This window comes from Crinia signifera, chromosome 3 (genome assembly GCF_055691185.1).
Source record: "Crinia signifera chromosome 3, ASM5569118v1, whole genome shotgun sequence".
NCBI classification, from domain to species: domain Eukaryota; kingdom Metazoa; phylum Chordata; class Amphibia; order Anura; family Myobatrachidae; genus Crinia; species Crinia signifera.
In genome coordinates this window covers 91797287-91821760 of record NC_139219.1, presented here as the reverse complement: position 1 = coordinate 91821760, position 24474 = coordinate 91797287, and the positions used below count along the sequence as shown (strand labels likewise).

Sequence of the window (24474 nt, the reverse complement as noted above, 5' to 3'; positions counted from 1 at the left end):
GTGACACATTTGACATGCATACAATTATTCGATTTATTGCGCAGATGCGGTCATAATGGAAGGATTCTATGCAATATTGCCCTAGTGCATAGTGCCATTACAATTGAATAGTGTTATGTAGTGGTACACAATGGGGGAGAGTGGGGCAATGCTGCATTTGGCAGCGTGGCATTGCTAGCAACATTCCCTTGGGCTGCAGGTACAGCCGATGGGGGATGTTACTAGCAACCTGAAGGATGTATCATTAACAATGCAGTGCATAACACAGACTATTTCATGAATTTGTGTTAAAAATTGTCTCGTGTGTACCCAGCTTAATAGCGTATATGTGTATTTTGTAGACTAGTAAACTGTTAACCGGCCTAAACCTTACCCACATGCTGCTAGTACAGGTTTGGTCCACTCACACCTTGTGATGTGATAGCTACAACTTTGCATATGTATGCAATTGCTGATTTATAGTAAACCTGTTTTTGTCAATTTGGGACAGTGATGGCCAACCTTGACACTAGAGGTGTTGTGTTGTTGAACTACACATCCCAGCATGCCCTGCATCAGTTTTAGCATGGCCAAATAGTAAAACTGTAGCAGGGCATGCTGTGGTGTGTAGTTCAATAACAGCTGGAGTGTCAAGTTTAGGCATCACTGATTTGGGATGTAGCAATTGACAAATTTGCAGCTGTTCCACTTTACTGCTGTTGCAAGGTGCAATGGATAGTGTTTGTTTGATCAATATTATATAATATATAAGAGATTATGTAAAGTGCCCCATTAAAGCAAAACTGGTTTAAATTGCAGCGGGCTAGCGGCTAGTTCTTATGGTAGTTTTCTTAACTTTAAATGTAGTTTGGACCACGTGAGTGACGGGACATACCATGTAGCAGCCCTAGATCCAATTCGCGGGGTGGATTTTTTTTAATCATCCATGTATTGTATAACAGAAATTGGGAATATAAATCTGTGGCGAGCGAAGTGAGCTATCGTACCTCAAGTGTGGCGACCGTACACTCGTACCTACATTCAGCCTCCCCAGCCCTCCAAACGCACTTGGTACGTCCCGTCAGACATAACATTTACTCGAGAGGACATACACAAAACCCGTGCCTTAAGCACTGTGATGTGTACAGCAATAAGTATTGCGGACTCTTACAATTAAACACCCAATTTAGTTAAATTATTTCGTTGAGCAAAATGTGTCAATAAAATCATTAGGCTTGATGTGCCAGTACCTAAAATGGCGGTTAGTGCGTCCTGAGGGCAGGACAAGGATTTGGCTCTAGCCAATTAGATTCAGGATTTTCTTTCACAGCACCCGCCACGGTGCTATTGGTCGCTGCGGACCGGAAGACTGTCTTATTGGCCAGAGTTTTTGGTCGCGAAATTTAAAGTATACAAGTTGCTGAAGCAGCTGGCGCCATTTAGCTAATGACAGAGGAGACTGAAGCAGTGCCGTTTCCCTCGCACTGCAGCCGCCTGTGCACGAGAGAGCGGCGGGGACCCAGCGCGAGCACTGCACGGTTGCCGTTTATGCAGCATTGTTAAGGAACATCGGTTTTTACACCATTTTATGAATCGGCCAAATAATCCCGTCCTGCGAGCCCCGGTGTGAGATCCGGTAAGTGCCCTCATCACGGCCGCAGTTGGCGAGATTACTGTTGGCTGCTGCTCTGCGGATCACAGTCCCTGTCTACAGCCCTGCGCTGGCCGCCCTATGGTGGGGGGAGGGGGCGCTGCTTTGGTGGGAAAACATCCCCTACCCTGCCTGTGCCTTGTATAATGGCACTGATGTAGTATAACGTACATGAGTGACCCCATGACTCCTATGGTGCTGAACCCCCATATACAGCTACGTGCATGGCCAGTGTCCCATCCACACGTACTGACCTATGGCTTAGGGGACACGTCCTATAGCTAGTGCTGCTTATAGATACATGCTGCACCCCTATACAGCTACGTGCGTGGCCAGTGTCCCATCCACACACTGACCTATGGCTTAGGGGACCCCTGCCCGTATATCACCGATCCGCTGTGTGCCTGTTACCGACGGTGTGCCCAGCACCCGCCAAATCCGCCCCAGCACCGTCCACTCATGGCGGGGACCGGGCGTCCCGCTGCTGCAGCAGCAGCTACATGTACACCACCCCCTGTATAGTGTATTAATGTGCCCCCGCCGTGTCTCAAAACTTAACTTATTCCATTTGTGTTTAGTTATAGTCTTTAGGTGGGAAGTAAATTAGGCGGTGAAAAAATGGCGCTCGGGGGGAGGGGGGGAGTTGGGTGGTGACGAGATATTTGGGTATTTAACCTTCACTGCAGCGACCCGCGGGTGTGCGCCTCTGTATGCTCTAACAAGAACGTGTGTACTATACTACACGTCATTTATATGGGATATTGTGATTAATGGTCGCAGTAAAAGCGCGGAGGCTCACAGCAGCCAGTCATTCCCCTTCACCCCATTCACTGTGACAGCGGAGTTATTTGCGTTCTGGTATCCTTACCTCAAGTGCTGTGTATAGTATAAGGGACGTGGCAGATCTATCTGTCCTGTAATAAATAAAATAGAATTCCACCAGATGCCTGTAACCCTTCAGTCACAGGGAAATAAATATGCAACTACATTTTGTAGTTTCCTTGAACTAGAACACCAATGCTTTTGTTTTGGGGTTCTGATCATTTTCAGTCACGAGTAACAATATTGTTAGATCTGCTGTGTTTAATATTTGCAATTAATAAAACTAGTTAAATGGTTCTCGTCCATCTCCATTGCTTGAGCTGGTTACACATGCTTATCAAGGAAGTAGTGACATTGCAAAAGGGGATGGGGTGAGTATGTGATGTATGTAGTGCTTATGTTTTCCTTATAGTGTGTGCATGCTCCTCTAGCCTAAGGTCTTATGTGATTTACTTACCTCTGTAAAGCTTTTTACAATATGTGTTAATATATTACCTAGGAAAGGGGTGGGGGGTGCACACAGTCACTTCTAGAAATAAGAATAAACTACCATTAACATGGCATAAAAAGTCTAATAATCCGTTCTCATCCACCAAATGAGGTGTCATGGACTCATCTAATGAGGCTCACCTTAATGTGGTGTATGGGCAAGCATTTTTGACCACTCTTTATTCCTACCACATACTTACACACAATTTAATTTAATTTGGTACTTGTTTCCTAGAACGGCGCCCACGACATTGATCTTGGGCATCGCAAGGAAAAAAATTGCGTCGGTCGCATCGCATGCGACCAAAAAATTGCATGCGATGCGACCGACGCGATTACCACGATTTTACATAGGGAACAATGTTAAATGGCCCAATTGACCCGATTTCAAATAGGGAACAATGTTAAATGGCCCACCGAGCCCAAATAGCCACCCTGAAGTGTGAAATGGCCCCCCCAATTGTTAACGCCACCCCACGATCAATGTCAACCCGAAGCGTGGCGAGCGCAGCGGTACGCGTCCTTCGACATTTTCATACCCCCACTGTCGGCGTGGAGTTGAGAATAGAAAGTGTGGCGAGCGCAGCGAGGGGACGTGGATACCTTCACAGGTATTCGCGGGGCTCGCTGCGCTCGCCACACTTTCTATGCTCAACTCCACGCCGATGTGGATAGTGGGGGTATGAAAAGGTCGGAGGACGCGTACCGCCGCCCCTCACGGGCTCACTGCGCTCGCCACGCTTTGGGTTGACGTTGATCGTGGGGTGGCGTTAACAATTGGGGGGGCCATTTCACACTTCAGGGTGGCTATTTGGGGTCTGTGGGCCATTTAACATTGTTCCCTATGTAAAATCAGTAATCGCGTCGGTCGCATGCGATGCGACCGATGTGATTTACATTTTACCATGCATTTCTATGTAAAATCGCGGACATCGGTCGCATCGCATGCCATTATAATATATAATTAATTATTGCTTTTTCACATTAAAGAATGGGGCAGTCAGAGGTTTTGCCTTTTTTTAAATTGTATGTATTATTGGGCTAATACATAAACACCATATATTAAATGACTTTTTTTTTATTGCAGGTTTTTTTTTTATATATCTGGTGTTGCCACAAAAAAAATTATGATGTTCCGTGGTCATAAGAATAACCTCACGCCAACAAAAGTGTCCCCTTCGAAGGTAAAACTGGATGATAGTCCAAACAAGCATGACCATGAACCCTGCAAAGAACACGTGTCCCCACAAAAGCTTGACTACTTGGAAGCAAGTGTTGAGACTGTTTCACCAACCAAGGCAGACACCATTAAAGAAGATAGGCCCGTGTATAACAAGGAAAATCTTCTGCGTAGGCTAGAAGCAGTTGACACAAATGTAGATTGTAGTCCTCTTCAAGACAGTGGTTATTGTTCAATGCTACAGAATGACTCTCAGTGCCAAGATGACAGCTTTAGCCCTGCCACTCGATCCATTTCACCGTTTGAGACTCCAAAACAACAAGATTTACTGAATGAAAAACCTGTGCCAGTCTCATGCACGAGCTTGTTAATGGTGGCTCATTTTGAGAAAGTTGTGTGTTCTACATTGAAGAAAAGTGCTAAAAGATGTCCAAAGGTTGATTGGGATGCTGTTGAAGAAGTGATTTCCTGTGGTGCCTTTGGCCTTGATAAACTAATTGGTAAAAAAATGGGGTTGGAAAAGCTGGACATTCTTGGAGAACTTTTTCACAGAGATTTCAAGCACCTGCTCAGCAAAATTTTAAGGCATCTCAGTGCTATTGATTTAATAAAGTGAGTTTATTACTGTTGTATAAAATTTTAATCTAGTATCTGCATTGTGATGACATTCCACATATGAATTAAATACAATAAGCTGTGTGGGGGGGGGGATTGTGTTGCCATTGCATCGGTGTGTAAACGGCACCTCATGGCTGTATCTCCTGGTTCATTGTACACCGTATCCCAAGAACAACCGTTATTGAGCCACCATAAGTGTGGTATATAGCCACTGAGACTTGCAGGAGGAGTCTAAATCTACCCCTGACCGCTATTTGGTTTTGGCCAGTGTCTGGGTGTTGAATGCTATTATTAGTAATTCTATCACTTTTTCAACTTTCTTATTGTGTATATAGATCTATATTTCTATGATTCTCTCCAATGTCTGTACAGAATTAAATGGGTCCAAAGGACCCATCTGGTAGAAAGTTAGGGCTTCTAAATCACTCTTTGCGTGCGATTGTGATTCAAGATTTCCTTAAACAATCATACTTCCAATAAGCCCCTTCTGTCGGACTTCCCCAGGTTGTTAGACCTGCCACAAAATATGTAGGTATCCCTCATATTGGACCACTCCACATGCCCCTTGTACCAGTTAGTCCTCCCCTATCTATGGCAGCAGAATACTCCCACATGCCGCATAAATGCTTATCAGTCCTACACTGCATAGTTGTGTGCGGTAATTGGTCAGCCTCTGGTGGCAGTTAGAGCTGAGATGATGTTCACCCAAGGCCCTGTAGTAATCCCTCCAGCATGGGAGATTTCATGTTATATATACATTACATCCCCTCCTCCTAACCTCTTTTGATCCTCTTATCCTGCCTCCGTTCCCCTCCGTTCCTACTTATCCTATTGTTTTTCGTTCGTCCACCCACCTATTTTTAGTATGTTAACTCTTATGAGTAGGGCCCTCCTTCCTCACGTACTCACCCTACCTCTTTACCTCACCTGTGCTCCTGTCCTGTTCTTCCCTTCCTCTACTTCATCTTTAGTCTCCTTGACAATTTTGACACCTACTTCTGAACTGATGCTGATTTTAGTTCTACCAGCTATACCCCCATTTATACTGTATTTTTCAACACACCCTGTACGTTACCTCGTCATTTTTTTTTTGTTTGCTATGTACGGCGCTGCGGACACTTTGCGGCGCCCTATAAATAAACGTACTACTACTACTACTACATTAAAATGTGAGCACTGATCTCTATAAATATATGAATCGTTTCATATGAATATTTGCTTGTTAGTTACTCACTAACCACCTATATTTGTTTCACAGTGTCATCAGTGTAAGCACCACATGGAGAAAGATCTTACAGAGAGATAACTGTGCTTACAGTGTGTATAAACAGTGTCATAAAGAAATATGTGTAAGTCTGATTTTTCCTTTTTATTTATATTATGCAAAATATTTCAGTGCATCGCCATTAGTTTTAGGTAGGGATGGCCATCGACTGTTTATGGCCAATGTCAAATACTTTTGCCATCAACGGGGGGGAGAACGGAGCATACCCCCCATCAGTCAGTCAAAGAAAATGGATGACCATTGATAGCTAAAACTATCGATGGTCATCGACCATATAGTTTATTACCATCGATGGGGACTGCAATGATGGCCATCCCTATTTTATGAGTTCAGGTGTGGTGCATTAATCACATTGCTTTGACAAATCACCAAATTCTGTATGTTGGCATGTGGCACTCCATGATGAATTACTATTTGGAAGTAAATTGAGGAAACTGTCGATGTATTTCTAAAAAAGAACCACGAGTTTTACTTTTTTTTTTTACATAATGGCACTGTAACATTTTACCATTTTCTTGCGCAGGAAAAACAAGCAAGGATATCTGAATATACAGCAACCCGTGACTCAACTCAGTTTAGAGTACCCCTTGCCTCTGTACAGAAGGTAGCCAGTGCAGTATTGGATGTTTCGAGGAAGAAAAGTAACAAGAAAAACAAACCAGCAACCCCATGCAGTCGCTACTCTGAATTTAGTGAAGTAAGTCTGTTAGTCCTAGTTTCTGAGATAACTTGCATTAAATTTGGAACCTGGCTGGGATGCTGTATACTTTATACTAAAACTTGTTATTTAAAAAAACAAAAGGTTTGAAAACCCAATAAAAATTATTCTGCAAAAAAAAAAAAAAAGGCTATTTGGCCATACTAAAACTGTTGCAGGGAATGCTGGGATGTGTATTTCAACAGCTAAACCTTTTTTATTTATATATGTAACTGGCACTTCTGGGGAAATGTAACTGGCACTAAATATGTGCATGAAAACACTTGCTTACCATAAAATTTCAGTGCCTGAGATTGTACTCAAACTTTGTTTCATGTTTACAAACCTTGTTTCATGCACAAATAAAATATATTTGTGTATGTTTCATGTATTTGATGTGTTTATACAACATACATGAAATATACCTCATTATAATATATAAATATTCAGAAATACGGAATAATCCATTATAGAATTTTTTTTTGGGTCCCAAGCAATTTGGATAAGGGATACTCAACTTGTATGTGTAAAAAATCAAGTGAATATCACTTCATTATCTCCCATCACTTTTTTTAGATGGGAGGACGGGCTTTGTAAAACAATTTGAATACCGCGCTAGCAGTTTTTGCACATCGCTTCTTACAACTGGCTCTCAAAAGGGTCCTACACATGGGGTGACTTCAGCCCTATGCTGAGTGATGAAGTTTAGCACAGTTCTCTCAGCACACATATGCTATGCATGAATGATGTGTGCTGGGTAATCTTTGCTGACCAGTTTTCTCTGGTGAGAACACTGGCAATCTTACTATATTTATACTGCATGCCTAAATGATGTAGTCAGCCGATATCGATCAATGGGACCAGGCTTCTCCGTCACTCGGGCATACACATGGAGTAGTGTATTCCATTTAGGGAATTGACTATTCCCTCAGATAGCAGCTGAACAATACCCCCCACTCAGGCTCCAGTGACCTTGGTAACTCCTACACATACACATGGATCACTTTGTGCTTAATTTCTAAGCAATCTAGTCAGATTGCTTAGAAAATATGCAAAAATTGTTACGTGTTTAGGGGCCATAAGCTTTTAGAAGGGTAATCTATTTTCTCCAACTTGATGGGTTATGTATTCATCCCCCTACTTATTCTCTGAACACATGATCTAAGGCTGGTTTCAGTTGCCAATTGTCTAGAGAAACTACATTTTCATAAAGGTGCCTCTGATGTGAAAGACTTGAATAAGCCATTACAATTTTTTTTTCTTTATATCCTCGACCACAAAAAAAAAAAAAAAAAAATTCCATTACTATACATTTAAACTGCAACTTTACAGGAATGTTATACATTTGTCTAATGTATGTATATTTTTTGTTTCATAGGTTGGAAAAACACTGGTTAATGACCAAAGCCTTAAGGTCTGTAGAGACTGTGGTTCCCCCGCAAAGTATGACGCTTCACAACACCGAGCAATTTGCACCCGGGAAAGTTGTCAGTTGAACTTTTGTACACTTTGCAACTGTGAATTTCACTTTTCCAAAGATTGTGTGAGCACCAAATCTCGGAATCACAGATACTTATCGGAAACACTTCCAGGGAGTAAAAAGAGCAAGCAGAATTTGCGTCGGCTGTAACTTTTTTTAAAGAAAAGACTGAACGAATATATCCAACTGAAATGGGACCAACAAAATGGCAACTCCAATATTTTTTTTTTTTTTTTTTAAAGATTATCTGGTAGTATGTTTTTAATACTCAACCAAAAACATAGTTTACACCATGGACAAGCTTCTGTGTAATCTAGAACTTACACAACAGCTGCTGACATCTTGATTCTTCAGCAATTCGCTCCATTCATTTGTTGTATGAGATGCTATGCCTCCATTTTCTAATATGTTTAGACAATGGTTATGTAGCTGGAATGAGGTACTGTGCAACGTGAAAACTCAGTTTGCTTTTTAATTGGTTTTAGGTTACCGGATTCTCCCTATACATTTCATTGTGACCAAAATATTATATTGAAAAAAGTTTAGGCATTTTGTAAATGCTACTGTGTAATAGGTTAAATATTTGTCATTTTCGAAAGAAGAAAAAAAAGTTGGTTTTACAGTATTTTATACATTTTTTTTGCATTTTTAAAAATGAATACACAATCAAATTTTGTACATAGCTGTAAATATTTTTAAATGTGTGTCTGTTCATTTTTATCTTTGTGTCTGTCCATTATCTGTCTCTACGTGTGCAGGATTTTATTTGCACTATGTTAAATAAATTATTACAAATTTAACTCCCTGGCAGTCTGCATTCAATTGACACAAAAGGTGAGGTCCTAAATGTGAATTCTACAGAAGCAGGAATTAAGGAGTACTGTGTTCAGTTCTGGACGCCTTCTCTCCAGAGACTGTACAAAGAAGGGCAACTAAAATGGTGCATGGCCTACATCACAAAATATACCAGGAAAGACTAAAAGATCTTAATATGTATACTTTAGAGCAGGGGGGGGGGGGGTGCATGATAGAACCTTTCAAATGTATCAAGGGTTTTAACAAGGTACAGGTGGGAGACATTCTTCACAGGAAGAGGAGAAACAGAACACGAGGACATTCACTGAAACTAGAGGGAGGAAGTTTCAGGGGAAATTTGAAGAATAATTAATTCACAGGAAGAGTAGTAGATAAGTGGAATAGCCTCCCATAAGAGGTGGTAGAGGCAAATACAGTAGTACAATTTAAACATGCTTGGGATAGGCATATTGATAACCTGTTTAAAAAAGGCAGACTAGAATGGCCATGTGGTTCTTATCTGCTGTCAAATTCTATGCTTTTTTTTTTTTTTTCTGGGACTACACGGTAAGATTTGGCTTCCGATGTTCCTGATATAGGAATTGGTGGGGGAGTGGTGGGTGCAGGGATACAGTGGGTGGTGGAGGCTCATGTGGGTTGGTGAGGTGCAAGGGTGCACCGATTGAGTGAGGGCCAGTCGCGGGGGTACTGTGGGAGCGTGTGTGGGGGAGGGATGTGTGCATGGGTACTCTGCAAGTGGGGGGATGGGCGGGTGCAGTGTTGCCACAGCTAGGTGCAGGGGTAATGTGGGTTGAGGTAGTTTGGCTGTGGGAGTGGCAGGTGTGAGTTTGCTGCAGGTGGGTATGGCAGTGGCGTGGGTGAGGCTGGGGTGCCATAGTTGGGGGTGGAGCAGTGGCAGGTGTGGGAATACTGGGGGTGCATTGGTTGAGGGACGGGTAGTTGCGGGGTGCAGGAGAGGTATTGGTGTGGGGGATGAGTGGGGATCGGCGTTGTGGTGGCTGGGTGCAGGCGTACTGTGGGATTAGGAGGTCATGGTATGGGGCTGCGTGGGTGGTGGATGCAGGGTGGCCGCCGGTGGGGAGGGTGTCTAGGAGTGCTGTGGGAGGGGTGGGTGTGCTGCAGCTTGTGCTTACTTAAGTACACTATTTTATTCTCCCACCACACCCTTGTGGATGGTAGGGCATGAAATACCGCCTGTCGGCACCTGTACATTATATATGTGGGGATTTTGACCCTGTCGGGATTTTAAATGACGGTATTTTGTCCATGTCGGTATTTTGACCCATTCGGGATTTTGACTGCATCCCAAATGTATTATGTTTTGCTAATGCGATATGGGAATGTGTTATTTTTTGCCTGTTGCGGTGCCTGACCTTCATTATCGTTCATCACTTTTTCCTCCGGTGTATTCATACTGCACATGCCTGATAGAAAAATCCCATGAGCCCTCTGTTTTGTGTCATGTGTTTGTCCAGTGCCATTCTGATTGGCTGTCCATTTTTCTTCCCTTCTATGGTCTGCAACCTGAGGTAAATCTGCATTGATGCCTAGCACTCTGTATGCTGCCCACTGTTCATACTAATTTGTGCTAATTTACATGTTTGTTTTAAATATTATACATCTTAGTCCCTCCTGTTCCCTGTTTTGCGTCTTTTTACTTATTTTAACCCCTCTTTCCCATGGTTTTAGGCGGTGTTGAGGCTCTTGCCCGCCCACCCTGTGTTGCACTGAGCTGCTTAGTTCTGTCTGCGGCTGCTCTTCCCCTTTGAGGCTTATGCTGTCCTGCGGCGTGGTCCACCATAACCCCACTTGTTTAGTTTCACGGCGGCAGATATATCCCATCAGATGCGATTTGATGCGATTTTGTACCTGTTCATAACCCCACTATCCACTACGCATGGAGTTGATTTTATATAGTACATGTATTCTGTGCCGAGCGCAGCGAGCCCCGCAAGGGGATGCGGAATACATGTAAGTAATCTGCGTTACCTCGTGGGGCTCGCAACGCTTCGGGCTCGCCACACTATATAAAATCAACTCCATGCGTAGTGGATAGTGGGGTTATGAACAGGTACAAAATCACATCAAATCACATGCGATTTATCTGCCGCCGTGAAACTAAACAAGTACCTAATAAAAAAAAAAAAATTGTGTTTGTAAATGTATGCTTTTTCTTTGAATTTTTCAGGTGCTCTGTGCTCCCCACCATATTTTGCAAATGTTAGGTGCAGCATAATTAGATGTTAAAAAATAGAGGTGTTGGTTTGTGGAAGAAATGCATATATAGCCATTTAATAACGCTGACACAGGTCAAAGCACCCTGCACGAAATATTGTTTTTTATTTTATTTTTTTATGTTCATGTGTATAGAATTTTTAAAATATCTGGTGCATGTGTTTTGGTCCATACACAATAGGCGACTATGCCCAGCATGTATGGACCGCAATGATTGCGTTCTAAGCTGGGTGGCAAGCTGCTCAGTGCATACATACTGAGTGGCATATTCCCCTGCCTGGCGCCGTCAAGAGCACACACGCACATAATGCAAGAGCACAAACGCAGCACCAAACACCGCTCATCGCTGGTCAATACACACTTAGTGGTTTTTAATTGGTAAGATGCTCAAAACTTGCTGTTTGGAGAGGATTTCAGCTAAAAGTCGCCCAGTGTGTGTGTAGGCAAAAATGTATTTTTCATCTTTGATGTTCCTGGGTCCCACAGGGATAACATCAGGTTTGTAGGCGGATACGGAGGACCAGGCACCAACTTGCTAAACAGCAATCCCTGTATAGTTTCTCTGGTGCACTAGCTTCCTGCAGGCACCAACAACAAAAAAGATTAGACTTGCACGGAGGCAGGTTCATAGGGGAGAGGAGCCAGGCATGATGGGAAGCTAAAGCTTTGGAGAAGTTGGTGGCCGTTCCTCTGGATCAGCCTATAACCCCTATTTAATTGATGTGGGCACAGGAACCGGGATCTTGGATTCAGGTTTGAGGTTTGCCCAGCTGCCTTGCCTTTGGTGATATATGTTACGCCATGTGGTAATCAGTCCACACCGTTATTCTTATGGTACGAGCAAACTTTTATTGAATTGTGGCTCTATCAATTTTATTCAGTAAAATTGCTTTTAATGCCCCATGAGGCGCATCTCTCTGTGTTTTTGACTACAGTTTTGGCACTCCAAGCAGATGGTTTAAAACGAAACAGTTCAACAATGATGCGGTGCCCTCCAGTATGTGACAGTGTTTCTGACACCGATGTATGGTTGTGGGGGACGGCGGCACTCGCAAAATGAAGACACAGGAGACCACTTTCTCACAACGTTTCGGGGCTGTGTTGCCCCTTTATCAAGTGCAAAAAACCACCACAAGTTTTTTGCACTTGATAAAGGGGCAACACAGCCCCGAAACGTTGTGAGAAAGTGGTCTCCTGTGTCTTCATTTTGCGAGTGCCGCCGTCCCCCACAACCATATATATAAGGGATTGGGTAACAGGGCGGCACTCCAATCATTTAAACAGTAGAATTTGGTGCCTGGTCCATAATAGTAATACAGTACACTTACCCCCCCATCTGGTCAATATGCACGAAAATGTCACTATGGAGGTTATTCTGGTTGGTGCGGTCCGTTCCGAATTCTTTCGGAGCTGACCGAATGCCACGCTGTGTGGACATTGTAAGAACAAACGCCCACAGGTCCTCCGCATTCGGACGGACTGACTCCCTAAGAAGAGGGTGTGTTTTCGGACTACATCCAAACCGTGCGTGTGCGGTGGCCACACAAAGATTCTGCACGGTCTTACAGCATCAGAACGGACGGGAAGCTGGCCGTACGCACCGATGCAGGGTATGTCCGCAAAACTCACGACTGTTATCTGAAGTCAGACATCTGACACATGACACACTTATGCAATTAGCTAACCTCATAAAAAAGGGATTGTTTGTAATTGTCATCAATTAAATCCTAATTGATACTTAAACACATTAGTACCTCTTTAGATTAACCCTTACATCATGTGAAGTGCTATTCATTCATTGTTACCCCTTTACCTAGGTTTTATGTATGCTGCAAACATGTCTGGTTCACAATCAGAGGGAGAACAAGAGCATCAGCTCCTCCTAGCTCAGCTGGACTCCATCACCAATGTGCACCTCACCAGAGATCAGCCATTGGGAGGTGACCAGGCTGCTGGGCCATCTACAGCTGGGCCATCTTCTGCCTCAGCAGAATCATTGGGAACACAGCAGCTGGCTTCACAAGAGAGTAGAGTAGAGGAGTGGATTGTATTGTGTTCAGCTGACAGTGTTTCAGGTGCGGGCATACCGAATGCCTAGCACAAGAACAAGTGGTCTCCGCAAAGTGAAACTTGCTTATGAAGACCGCAAATTTCATGCGTGTTGGTTCATTTGCATTCGGTGTGCTGTCCGAATGCACGCCTACCACAGTTAGTGCACTCCCTCGTGTACGCCCATATTTACGCCCATATTTACGCCCAGTTTTTCCCACTTTGAAACCACGCCCTTGTGTAAGTCCGATTGACGCCCAAAAACGCCCATATTTCCCGATTCAATTCGGTGGACATTTCTGTACGGTATTAGTGAGACCGAGTACGGAGACCATGCATGGCACATGCGCATAGCATTGCCTACGCATGCGCAGACGGCTAAAAAGCGTACTCCGAAAGAATTCGGAACGGACCGCATCGACCAGAATAAGGCCCGATGACTGGTCATTATCATTCATTTCGTTCATTTGTTCCAAGCAAACATTTGTAGTCATCATCATCATATTTAGAGCTGTAATTTAGATCTGGTCTTAAAAAAAAACCATTCAAGTCTATATGGTGTATCCAATTACCTACTATACCATATATAGAATAAGCCTACTTTTTCAGAACATTTTTTATGCTGAAAAAGCCCCCCTCGGCTTATACTCGAGTGAGGGTCCCACTTGAGTCAATAAGTTTTCCCAGTTTTTTGTTGTAAAATTAGGTGCCTCGGCTTATATTCGGGTTGACTTATACTCGAGTATATACGGTAATTTTTTTGACAAAAACAAACTGGGCTATTACTGCAATTTTTTCAGGTGAAAACTCATCGGTCATTGAAAGCTCCCGACCTACCTTTTCGCAGCAGCGATGGGTAAGCAAAAATGCACGCTTATCGCTGATGAGGCACAGAAACCAAAGCCCAGTTAAGTACCAATAGCGGCGCTAATTAGACAGCCCTGGACAAAGCAACTGGATATAACCCTGTCAATTAAAAAGATGAAACAGAGCATATTGCAAAACGGGATCTCCTGTTTGAAGATATTTCTAGAAAAGGCAAGGTGTTTATCTCTCTCCACTTTATCACTCTCCTAGACTTAGTAAATACCCCCCACATTGGTATTGCACCAATGTTATGTTATAATATGGACAGAGTAGGTTTTCTAGAATAGAACATGTGTACACTGTTAAAAATGAAGATTTTTTTTTATCTTCGTGTGCTATGCATAAAGTCATACTATCCTACCTTCCTTCCGGAAACGGCCAGGAGGCTCCAGAAAACAGTGAGGCACTCCTGGCCTCCCAGAAAGTTGGGCAAGTTTCCTGCTTTTCCCACTAATATGAAAACAGATAAAGATTTGTCTTGGAGTGGTGCACCACCACAAGACAAATCTTTTTCTCTTTTCAAATTGACGATTTATTTGTCACGCGCTAGCACACCTCACTTTTGTAATACAAATTGGTACTTATATTAATTGGTACTGTCAATTCAAGTGGGCCCCATAAATTTGGATATATTAAGTTACAACACATTTTTCCTACAATTACATGATTTGCGCTGAATCGGGGGCTTTCCTTTTTCGGCACTATATAGTGTGTGGGGGGGGGGGTGTCCACAATGATACGATTGTGAACCCATGCCCACAGACAGCCCACTTGACCAGTGGCCACGCCCTCAATGAGCCTGCCACACTGCAACCTCTTGGCGGAACTTCCAGAATTACCGGTGCATTGGAAGAGGAAACCTCCTTAAAAATCTTGGAGATAACAAAATGGAAGGTTGTCTTTGTTTTGTTGCAATTAATGACACTACAGTATATAAAAAATGCATTAAAAATAAAGTTTCCGGATAAGCTTTGTTTTGTACACAGCAACATTTAGCAATATTTAAAAATGAACTCATCCACTACTTGCATTTTAAATATCTTGTTTGCTTCTGATCAATCATTTTAAGTACCAGATGACATTTGCAGCCTATTTCCTGCAGATGGTGCTCTTATAACACTAAACAAAACTGCAGTGAAAAATTACCCAGTTTCACTAAGCAGTGGTTCAGAAATGTGTAAACCTGATCATTGCTGCTTTTTGGGCAATACAATTATCAATTACATTCACAATCTGAATATAATATTTTGCTTAATTCTGCTAACACCTGCAGTCGTGTTAACTGTGCATAACTTCACTTAATGCTTTTATAATGTTGGATTTATTTATTTTTGTATTATTTGTATTCATACTACACAACACTGTAGTTACTGTATGTTAAACTTGTCTACCCTTCCAGAATGGCCGGGAGGCTCTCAAAAATCATGCCCACTTTGTGCATTTCCTGTAATAAAAAAAAGGGAAATGGCAGAGCGCTAATCTATATATAATTGAATCTGCTGCTGTCTCTGATAAGGGGACACCCCAGCCCCTTAGACACAGGTGCAAAGAAGAAAAAGGTTTCAGAGGCAGCGCTGATTCAAATAATCATTTAAAATTTATTATGGAACAATAAATACAATTATGTATTCAGATACCGGCCGGTACTTCAAATATATAAAATACACATTTAAATCACAAAATAAAAAGAAATAATAGCAATAATACGCAATACAATTGGTTAGTGGCTTGCTGCAATGAATAATAATAATCCACTCTTTTTCACTCCAGTTTTAGTAGATGTAATTTGTTAGTGAATAATGAACAGTTAGCTCTCTCACAGCTTAGTCCAGATTAGTAAGTTATGGCATGCATGCTTTTGTGGTTAGAATGGGTTAAATGGTAAGAAAACATGAAGGGAATGAATGGTGCTCAATTGAGCTATAACCTGCTCTCCTCCGATTCGGTCACTCAGTCAGTCTGTGGGGGATTTTTGTATCCAACTGTTGATTCCTTGCAGTAAATGCAAAACAGCTTCCAATATTGGGTCCACAGGTGGGGGTGCGATAGCGGAGGTAGGGAATATGCAGGAAGGCACAATGCAGAAAGGCACAATGAAGTAGCGGTCAGCGTCTGGTCTCCTTAACGCGTTTCTCGGCCTGTCACGCTCGGCCGCTTCATCAGAAGGACGTAGATGAGCGGGCTGGCTCCTGATTGGCTGCCGGCCCACGAGCTCTAATTGGCTGACAGCCCAGTGAGCGAGGGGGAAGGAGAGACGCGCGATGCGCTCCCCTCCCCTCCCCTGGGATTAATCAACTCAGCTGTGCCTGGCCTGTGGCGCCGCGGCAGCGGACAGGGAGAGCGGAGAGGGGGAGGAAGGGAGGCGGCGGCAGCGCTGTGGGAGCTGCCGTGCGCCCCAGCTGTAAATCAGAGGCGGACAAGCCGTGCGGCGCCCTGGGCTGCTGCACGGCTTGTCCGCCTCTAGAAACAGCCCTGAGTATAATACAAGCTTTGTCAAGTGGGCCCTGACAACTGTAATGTACAGTGGTCAGGTGGAGAGAGTGGAAAAAAACCCCTCTAAATCAGTAAATAAAACTAGTATATTCAGAAGCAAACAAACATCTGGCCATAGCCGATACAGCATAAGCATAACTCATGGAATGTATCACTCGTTACATTGACTCAAGAGAATTACTATCATTGTGTGTCATAGGCTAGTGCATAATTCTTAACCCCTTCACGACATTTGACGTATATAAACGTCATGGCCGGGAAGTACTTCCCGACCGTTGACGTATATATACGTCATGGCTTAAAACTGTCACTGCGTCTAGAGACGCAGTGACAGAGGGACGATGTCTGCTGTCCCTGACAGCAGACATGTCCGTGCATGCCCAGGGGGGGCGGCGATGCCGCCCCCCCGTCGGCGATCGCTGTGATTGGCTGTTCATTGTGAACAGCCATTCACAGCGTTTTCTGTGTCACCGGCGAATAACGTTCGCTGGTGACACGGGATCGGAGGTGATTGGTGCTGTAAAGTACAGCACCAATCACCGCGGGGTGTAAGGGTGACACTGGTGTCACCCCACCTCACCCCTCCCGCCCCCAAAGGCTGTGATTGGTTCGTCGGACCGACGGACCAATCACAGCCATGGAGGGGGGTTTAAACTAACGGTGACTGCACTGCAGACGCCATTCCGGTCTGGAATAGCGTGCAGTGGGGTCACCGTGCCCAGCTGCCGCCTATACTGACCAGAACCCATCCAAAATACTTACCTGATCATTGATATTGCTTATGCTTGTGACATCTTGTGACATCCTGTGACATCTTGTGCTGCTGCGATTTATTAGATAGAGAGAGAGTTAGAGAGAGAGAGATAGAGAGAGATAGAGAGAGATAGAGAGGCCTAGTGCTATATTTTGTGCTGCTGCAGTGTGATAGAGCTATAGATAGAGAGATAGAGAGAGATAGAGAGAGATAGAGAGAGAGAGATAGAGAGAGAGATAGTGACAGATTGTGCTATATATTTTTTATATAACTGAAAGAGATAGAGAGAGATAGAGAGAGATAGAGAGGCCTAGTGCTATATTTTGTGCTGCTGCAGTGTGATAGAGCTATAGATAGATAGAGAGAGATAGAGAGAGATAGAGAGAGAGAGATAGAGAGATAGTGACAGATTGTGCTATATATTTTTTATATAACTGACTGCTGCCCCCCCTTTTGTGCTGATCAGTATAAATTAACTGATCAGCAACTTTTTGGGGGCGCAGGTTTTTTTTTATATATAGATATACCTGTCAGTGCTGCTGCTGCAGTGTCATAGAGTGATAGATAGTGAGAGATAGAGAGATAGAGAGAGATAGTGACAGAGAGTGATAGAGAGTGCTAAATTTTGTGTCTGCTGCCCCCGCCTTTTGTGCTGATCACTATATCTGAGGTGATCAGCAACTTTTTGGGGGTACAGAGGTTTTTTTTTTTATATATACCTGTCAGTACCACCAAAGGTTGTGCACCTGCTGCCCCTCACTGGTAATCAGTGTCGCATCACTGATCACCTTTTTTTATTTTTTGTGAGTGCTGTGGGGTCTTTTTTACATTTTTTTTTTTACACACACTGTGATTTTGTGTGTGTCCTGTGGCCACTGTGCGCTGATCAGTGACGTACATCACTGATCAGCTTTTTCGGCACAGGGTTGATCTATTTTTTTTTTTTTTTTGGATTAAATTCCTGTTGCCTTTGAGCGCTGTTCAGTGACGGACGTTACTGACCAACATCTGTGCTCAATTTTTGGCGCAGGACCTTTTTTTTTTTTTAACCCCTTCCATTTTTTTTTTTTTTTAACCCCTTCCATTTTTTTTTTTTAACCCCTTCCATTTTTTTTTTTTTTGAACCCTTCAATTTTTTTTTTTTGTATTTTTTTTTTTCTGCACTACATACACACTACACACTACATACCCCCCGGGTTGAAATAAAGTTTGTACCCCCCCCCTACACTATACACGTGTTGAAACATTTCACTACCAGTAACACAAAAATATAAATGGCATCCCAAATGTCATCCCAAATGTCGTCCCAGTCATCCAGGAGAATGTATTCGGTGGAGGAGGCATATGCCATGCTTGCCTCTGACTCTGACACAGCCAGTGAGGCAAGCGGGGAATTTGAAGGATTTGTCTTAAGCTCCTCTTCCTCCTCTGATGATGAGGGACCCCCTCAAAGACGCCCCCGTAGAGCAGCTGAGACCCCCCCCCCCAATAATTGATCTCGTATGGACCCCACCACCAGACAATTTTGAGCCCCAGGTTCCTGAGTTTTTGGCCATCCCAGGAATCCAATTTGATTCAACAGGTCTCAGAGAAATTGACTTTTTCAAATTATTTTTCTCTGATGATTTTATAAATTTAATGGTGGACCAAACTAATTTATATGCCCAGCAGTTTATTGCTCAAAACCCCACGTCATCATTTGCTAGGTGGACCCCTGTAGATGCAGTAGAGATGATGACGTTTTGGGGTCTGGTGTTACATATGGGCATAGTAAAAAAGCCACAAATTAGGCAATATTGGAGTACAGATGTTCTGTACAGCACCCCATTTCACCGTATGGCCATGCCCCGGGCTCGTTTTGAGGCAATCCATAAATTTATACATTACACCGATAATGCACAGTGCCCACCCAGAGATGATCCCACCTTTGACAGGCTATTCAAAGTCAGGCCGGTCATTGATCATTTCAGTGCCAAATTTGCAGAGCTATACATCCCTGAAAAATGTATTAGTATCGACGAGTCCCTTATACATTTTAAAGGAAGGGTTAAATTCCGCCAGTACCTTCCCAGTAAGAGGGCAAGGTATGGCATAAAAATGTATAAGCTGTGTGAAAGCACCACAGGGTACACCCACAAGTTTAGGGTATATGAAGGGAAGGATTCAAGAATTGAACCGCCAGAATGCCCCCCCTCCCTCGTAGGTGTTAGTGGAAAAATTGTCTGGGATTTAGTGCACCCCTTCCTGGATAAAGGTTATCACCTCTATGTGGATAACTTTTACACCAGCATCCCCCTGTTTAAGGCCCTTGGTTCAAGAGGTACAGCAGCTTGCGGTACTGTGCGCAAGAACCAAAGAGGCCTCCCCAAAACGCACATTGCCCAAGTACTAAGAAGGGGTGAAAGCAGGGGAATATGCACCGAAAATATGTTGTTGGTCAAATATAAGGACAAGAGGGATGTCCTTATACTGACAACAATTCATGGAGACAGTACCACCTCCATCCCTGTACGAGGTACCAGTACCCACACCTCAAAACCAAATTGTATCCTAGATTACAATAAGTACATGGGCGGAGTGGATCTTTCAGATCAGGTACTGAAGCCGTACAGTGCCCTGCGGAAAACAAATATCTGGTACAAGAAGCTGGCCGTGTATATCATCCAGATGGCACTGTATAACGCTTACGTGCTATTCCGTTCTACCGGCCAGAGGGGGACATTTATGCACTTTCAAGAGGAAGTCATAAAGGGCCTAGTATTTGGGAACCAGCAGGCAGAGGGCCCCAGTACTTCTAGTACTGGCCCCCGTATTGTACCAGGGCAGCATTTTCCCAACGAAATCCCCTCCACTGCAAGAAAGGGCAGGACACAAAAAAGGTGCAAAGTTTGCTATAAAAAGGGAATAAGAAAGGAAACTATTTTCCACTGTGAAACTTGCCCCGACAAACCCGGCCTATGTATGAAGGAGTGTTTCAAAATATACCACACATCTATGGATTATTAGGTTCATCATTTCACCGTGCTTCGGGGGTCTTGCTAATGCCATATAGCACCCACCATTCATTCCACCAGAATCTGAGCTGCAAAATCCAAAAATCACTCCTTCCCTTCTGAGTCCTGCCATGCACCCAACTGGTATTTTTTGGTCACATGTGAGGCATTGCCGTACTCGGGAGAAATTGGGGCACAGACTTTGGGGTGCTTTGTCTCCTTCATTCCTTGTGAAAATGAAAAATTTTGAGCCAGAACTGCATTTTTGTGTAAAAAAAATGTAATTTTTCATTTTCACAGCCCAGTTGTACCACAATTGGTGAAACCCCTGGGGGTTTGAAATGTACACTATACCCCTAGATGAATTCCCTGAGGGGTGTACTTTGCAAAATGGGGTGACTTGTGGGGGGGTTCCACTGTATTGGTAATGCAACATAGCACCCACCATTCATTCCACCAAAATCTGTGCTCCAAAATCCAAAAATCACTCCTTCCCTTCTGAGTCCTGCCATGCGCCCAACTGGTATTTTTTGGTCACATGTGAGGCATTGCCGTACTCGGGAGAAATTGGGGCACAGACTTTGGGGTGCTTTGTCTCCTTCATTCCTTGTGAAAATGAAAAATTTTGAGCCAGAACTGCATTTTTGTGTAAAAAAAATGTAATTTTTCATTTTCACAGCCCAGTTGTACCACAATTGGTGAAACCCCTGGGGGTTTGAAATGTACACTATACCCCTAGATGAATTCCCTGAGGGTTGTACTTTGCAAAATGGGGTGACTTGTGGGGGGGTTCCACTGTATTGGTAATGCAACATAGCACCCACCATTCATTCCACCAAAATCTGTGCTGCAAAATCCAAAAAACACTCCTTCCCTTCTGAGTCCTGCCATGCGCCCAACTGGTATTTTTTGGTCACATGTGAGGCATTGCCGTACTCGGGAGAAATTGGGGCACAGATTTTGGGGTGCTTTTTCTCCTTCATACCTTCTGAAAATGAAAAATTTTGAGCCAGAACTGCATTTTTGTGTAAAAAAATGTAATTTTTCATTTTCACTGCCCACTTGTATCAAAATTGGTGAAACCCCTGGGGGTTTGAAATGTACACTATACCCCTAGATGAATTCCCTGAGGGGTGTACTTTGCAAAATGGGGTGACTTGTGGGGGGGTTCCACTGTATTGGTGCTTGGGGGGTCTTGCTAATGCGACATAGCACCCACCAAAATTCCACCAGAATCTGAGCTGCAAAATCCAAAAATCACTCCTTCCCTTCTGAGTCCTGCCATGCACCCAACTGGTATTTTTTGGTCACATGTGAGGCATTGCCGTACTCGGGAGAAATTGGGGCACAGATTTTGGGGTGCTTTTTCTCCTTCATACCTTCTGAAAATGAAAAATTTTGAGCCAGAACTGCATTTTTGTGTAAAAAAATGTAATTTTTCATTTTCACTGCCCACTTGTATCAAAATTGGTGAAACCCCTGGGGGTTTGAAATGTACACTATACCCCTAGATGAATTCCCTGAGGGGTGTACTTTGCAAAATGGGGTGACTTGTGGGGGGGTTCCACTGTATTGGTGCTTGGGGGGTCTTGCTAATGCAACATAGAACCCACCAAAATTCCACCAGAATCTGAGCTGCAAAATCCAAAAATCACTCCTTCCCTTCTGAGTCCTGCCATGCACCCAACTGGTATTTTTTGGTCACATGTGAGGCATTGCCGTACTCGGGAGAAATTGGGGCACAGATTTTGGGGTGCTTTTTCTCCTTCATACCTTCTGAAAATGAAAAATTTTGAGCCAGAACTGCATTTTTGTGTAAAAAAATGTAATTTTTCATTTTCACTGCCCACTTGTATCAAAATTGGTGAAACCCCTGGGGGTTTGAAATGTACACTATACCCCTAGATGAATTCCCTGAGGGGTGTACTTTGCAAAATGGGGTGACTTGTGGGGGGGTTCCACTGTATTGGTGCCTTGGGGGTCTTGCTAATGCGACATAGCACCCACCAAAATTCCACCAGAATCTGAGCTGCAAAATCCAAAAATCACTCCTTCCCTTCTGAGTCCTGCCATGCACCCAACTGGTATTTTTTGGTCACATGTGAGGCATTGCCGTACTCGGGAGAAATTGGGGCACAGATTTTGGGGTGCTTTTTCTCCTTCATACCTTCTGAAAATGAAAAATTTTGAGCCAGAACTGCATTTTTGTGTAAAAAAATGTAATTTTTCATTTTCACTGCCCACTTGTATCAAAATTGGTGAAACCCCTGGGGGTTTGAAATGTACACTATACCCCTAGATGAATTCCCTGAGGGGTGTAGTTTGCAAAATGGGGTGACTTGTGGGGGGGTTCCACTGTATTGGTGCTTGGGGGGTCTTGCTAATGCGACATAGCACCCACCAAAATTCCACCAGAATCTGAGCTGCAAAATCCAAAAATCACTCCTTCCCTTCTGAGTCCTGCCATGCGCCCAACTGGTATTTTTTGGTCACATGTGAGGCATTGCCATACTCGGGAGAAATTGGGGCACAGACTTTGGGGTGCTTTGTCTCCTTCATTCCTTGTGAAAATGAAAAATCTTGAGCCAGAAGTGCATGTTTGTGTAAAAAAATGTAATTTTTCATTTTCACAGCCCAGTTGTACCAAAATTGGTGAAACCCCTGGGGGTTTGAAATGTACACTATACCCCTAGATGAATTCCCTGAGGGGTGTACTTTGCTAAATGGGGTGACTTGTGGGGGGGTTCCACTGTATTGGTGCAACATAGCACCCACCATTCATTCCACCAAAATCTGTGCTGCAAAATCCCAAAAACACTCCTTCCCTTCTGAGTCCTGCCATGCACCCAACTGGTATTTTTTGGTCACATGTGAGGCATTGCCGTACTCGGGAGAAATTGGGGCACAGATTTTGGGGTGCTTTTTCTCCTTCATACCTTGTGAAAATGAAAAATTTTGAGCCAGAACTGCATGTTTGTGTAAAAAAATGTAATTTTCCATTTTCACATCCCAGTTGTACCAAAATTGGTGAAACCCCTGGGGGTTTGAAATGTACACTATACCCCTAGATGAATTCCCTGAGGGGTGTAGATTGCAAAATGGGGTGACTTGTGGGGGAGGTTCCTAACTTTTAGCACTTATGGTGCCTAGAACCCTACATGGTGCCTAAAAAAAAATCTCATAAAAAGGAGGCTCCAAAATCAAGTAGGTGCTCCTTCTATTATGAAGCCTGTGGTTTGGTCAACGTGCACACTAGGGCCACATATAGGATATTTTTGAAAACAAAAGAATTGGGGGAATCAATTTTTAGTCACATTTCTCTAGTAAAATCTACTGTATTCGTTAGAAAAATGTATTAAAATTGAAACTCTGCAAAAAAAAAGAAATTTTGAAATTTCACCTACACTTTGTTTTAATTCCTGTGAAACACCTAAAGGGTTAACAAACTTCCAAAATGCTGTTTTGAATACTGTGAGGGGTGCAGTTTTTGAAATGGCATCATTAATGGGGGTGTCTCACATACAAGTCCCTCAAAGTCACATCAGAACTGAACTGATCCCTAAAAAAATCAGTGTTTGAAATTTTCTTGAAAATTTGAGAATTTGCTATTCATATTGTAAGCCTCCTAGTGTCCAAAAAAATTAAAAGGAAGTTGAAATAATGATGGAAACATAAAGTAGACATATGGTCTATGTTAGTTATTAACTATTTTGAGTGGTATGATTATTTGTCTCACAAGCAGAAAATTTAACATTTTGCAAATTGCTAAATTTTCCATTTTTTCACGATATTTTGGTATTTTTCACAAAAAAACACAGACTGTATCGACCCAAATTTACCACTAACTTGAAGTACAATATGTCACGAGAAAACAATCTCAAAATCACTGGGATAAGTAAAAGCAAAAAAAAGTTATCCCCACTTAAGTGAGACATGTCAGATTTGAAAAAAAGGGCTCTGTCATGAAGGCACAAACTGGCTCTGTCATGAAGGGGTTAAAGGGAGATTTGTTTTTCCTTTTTTTTTTAAGAAACATTTACAAAACTTAAATGTAATATAACTATGC

The 24474-nt window shown here is 43.1% G+C and overlaps 1 protein-coding gene across 1 annotated transcript; it reads left to right on the top strand.

Annotated features, from left to right (window-relative positions):
* The first annotated feature begins 1369 nt into the window (after positions 1–1369).
* FBXO5 (F-box protein 5) lies at positions 1370–9001 on the top strand. The gene is made up of 5 exons (XM_083176207.1): positions 1370–1615; positions 4029–4733; positions 5998–6088; positions 6548–6721; positions 8100–9001. Exons 2-5 carry the CDS (start codon positions 4069–4071, stop codon positions 8349–8351), a joined length of 1182 nt encoding a protein of 393 aa, XP_083032333.1. The 5' UTR covers positions 1370–1615; positions 4029–4068; the 3' UTR covers positions 8352–9001.
* Positions 9002–24474: the final 15473 nt, after the last annotated feature.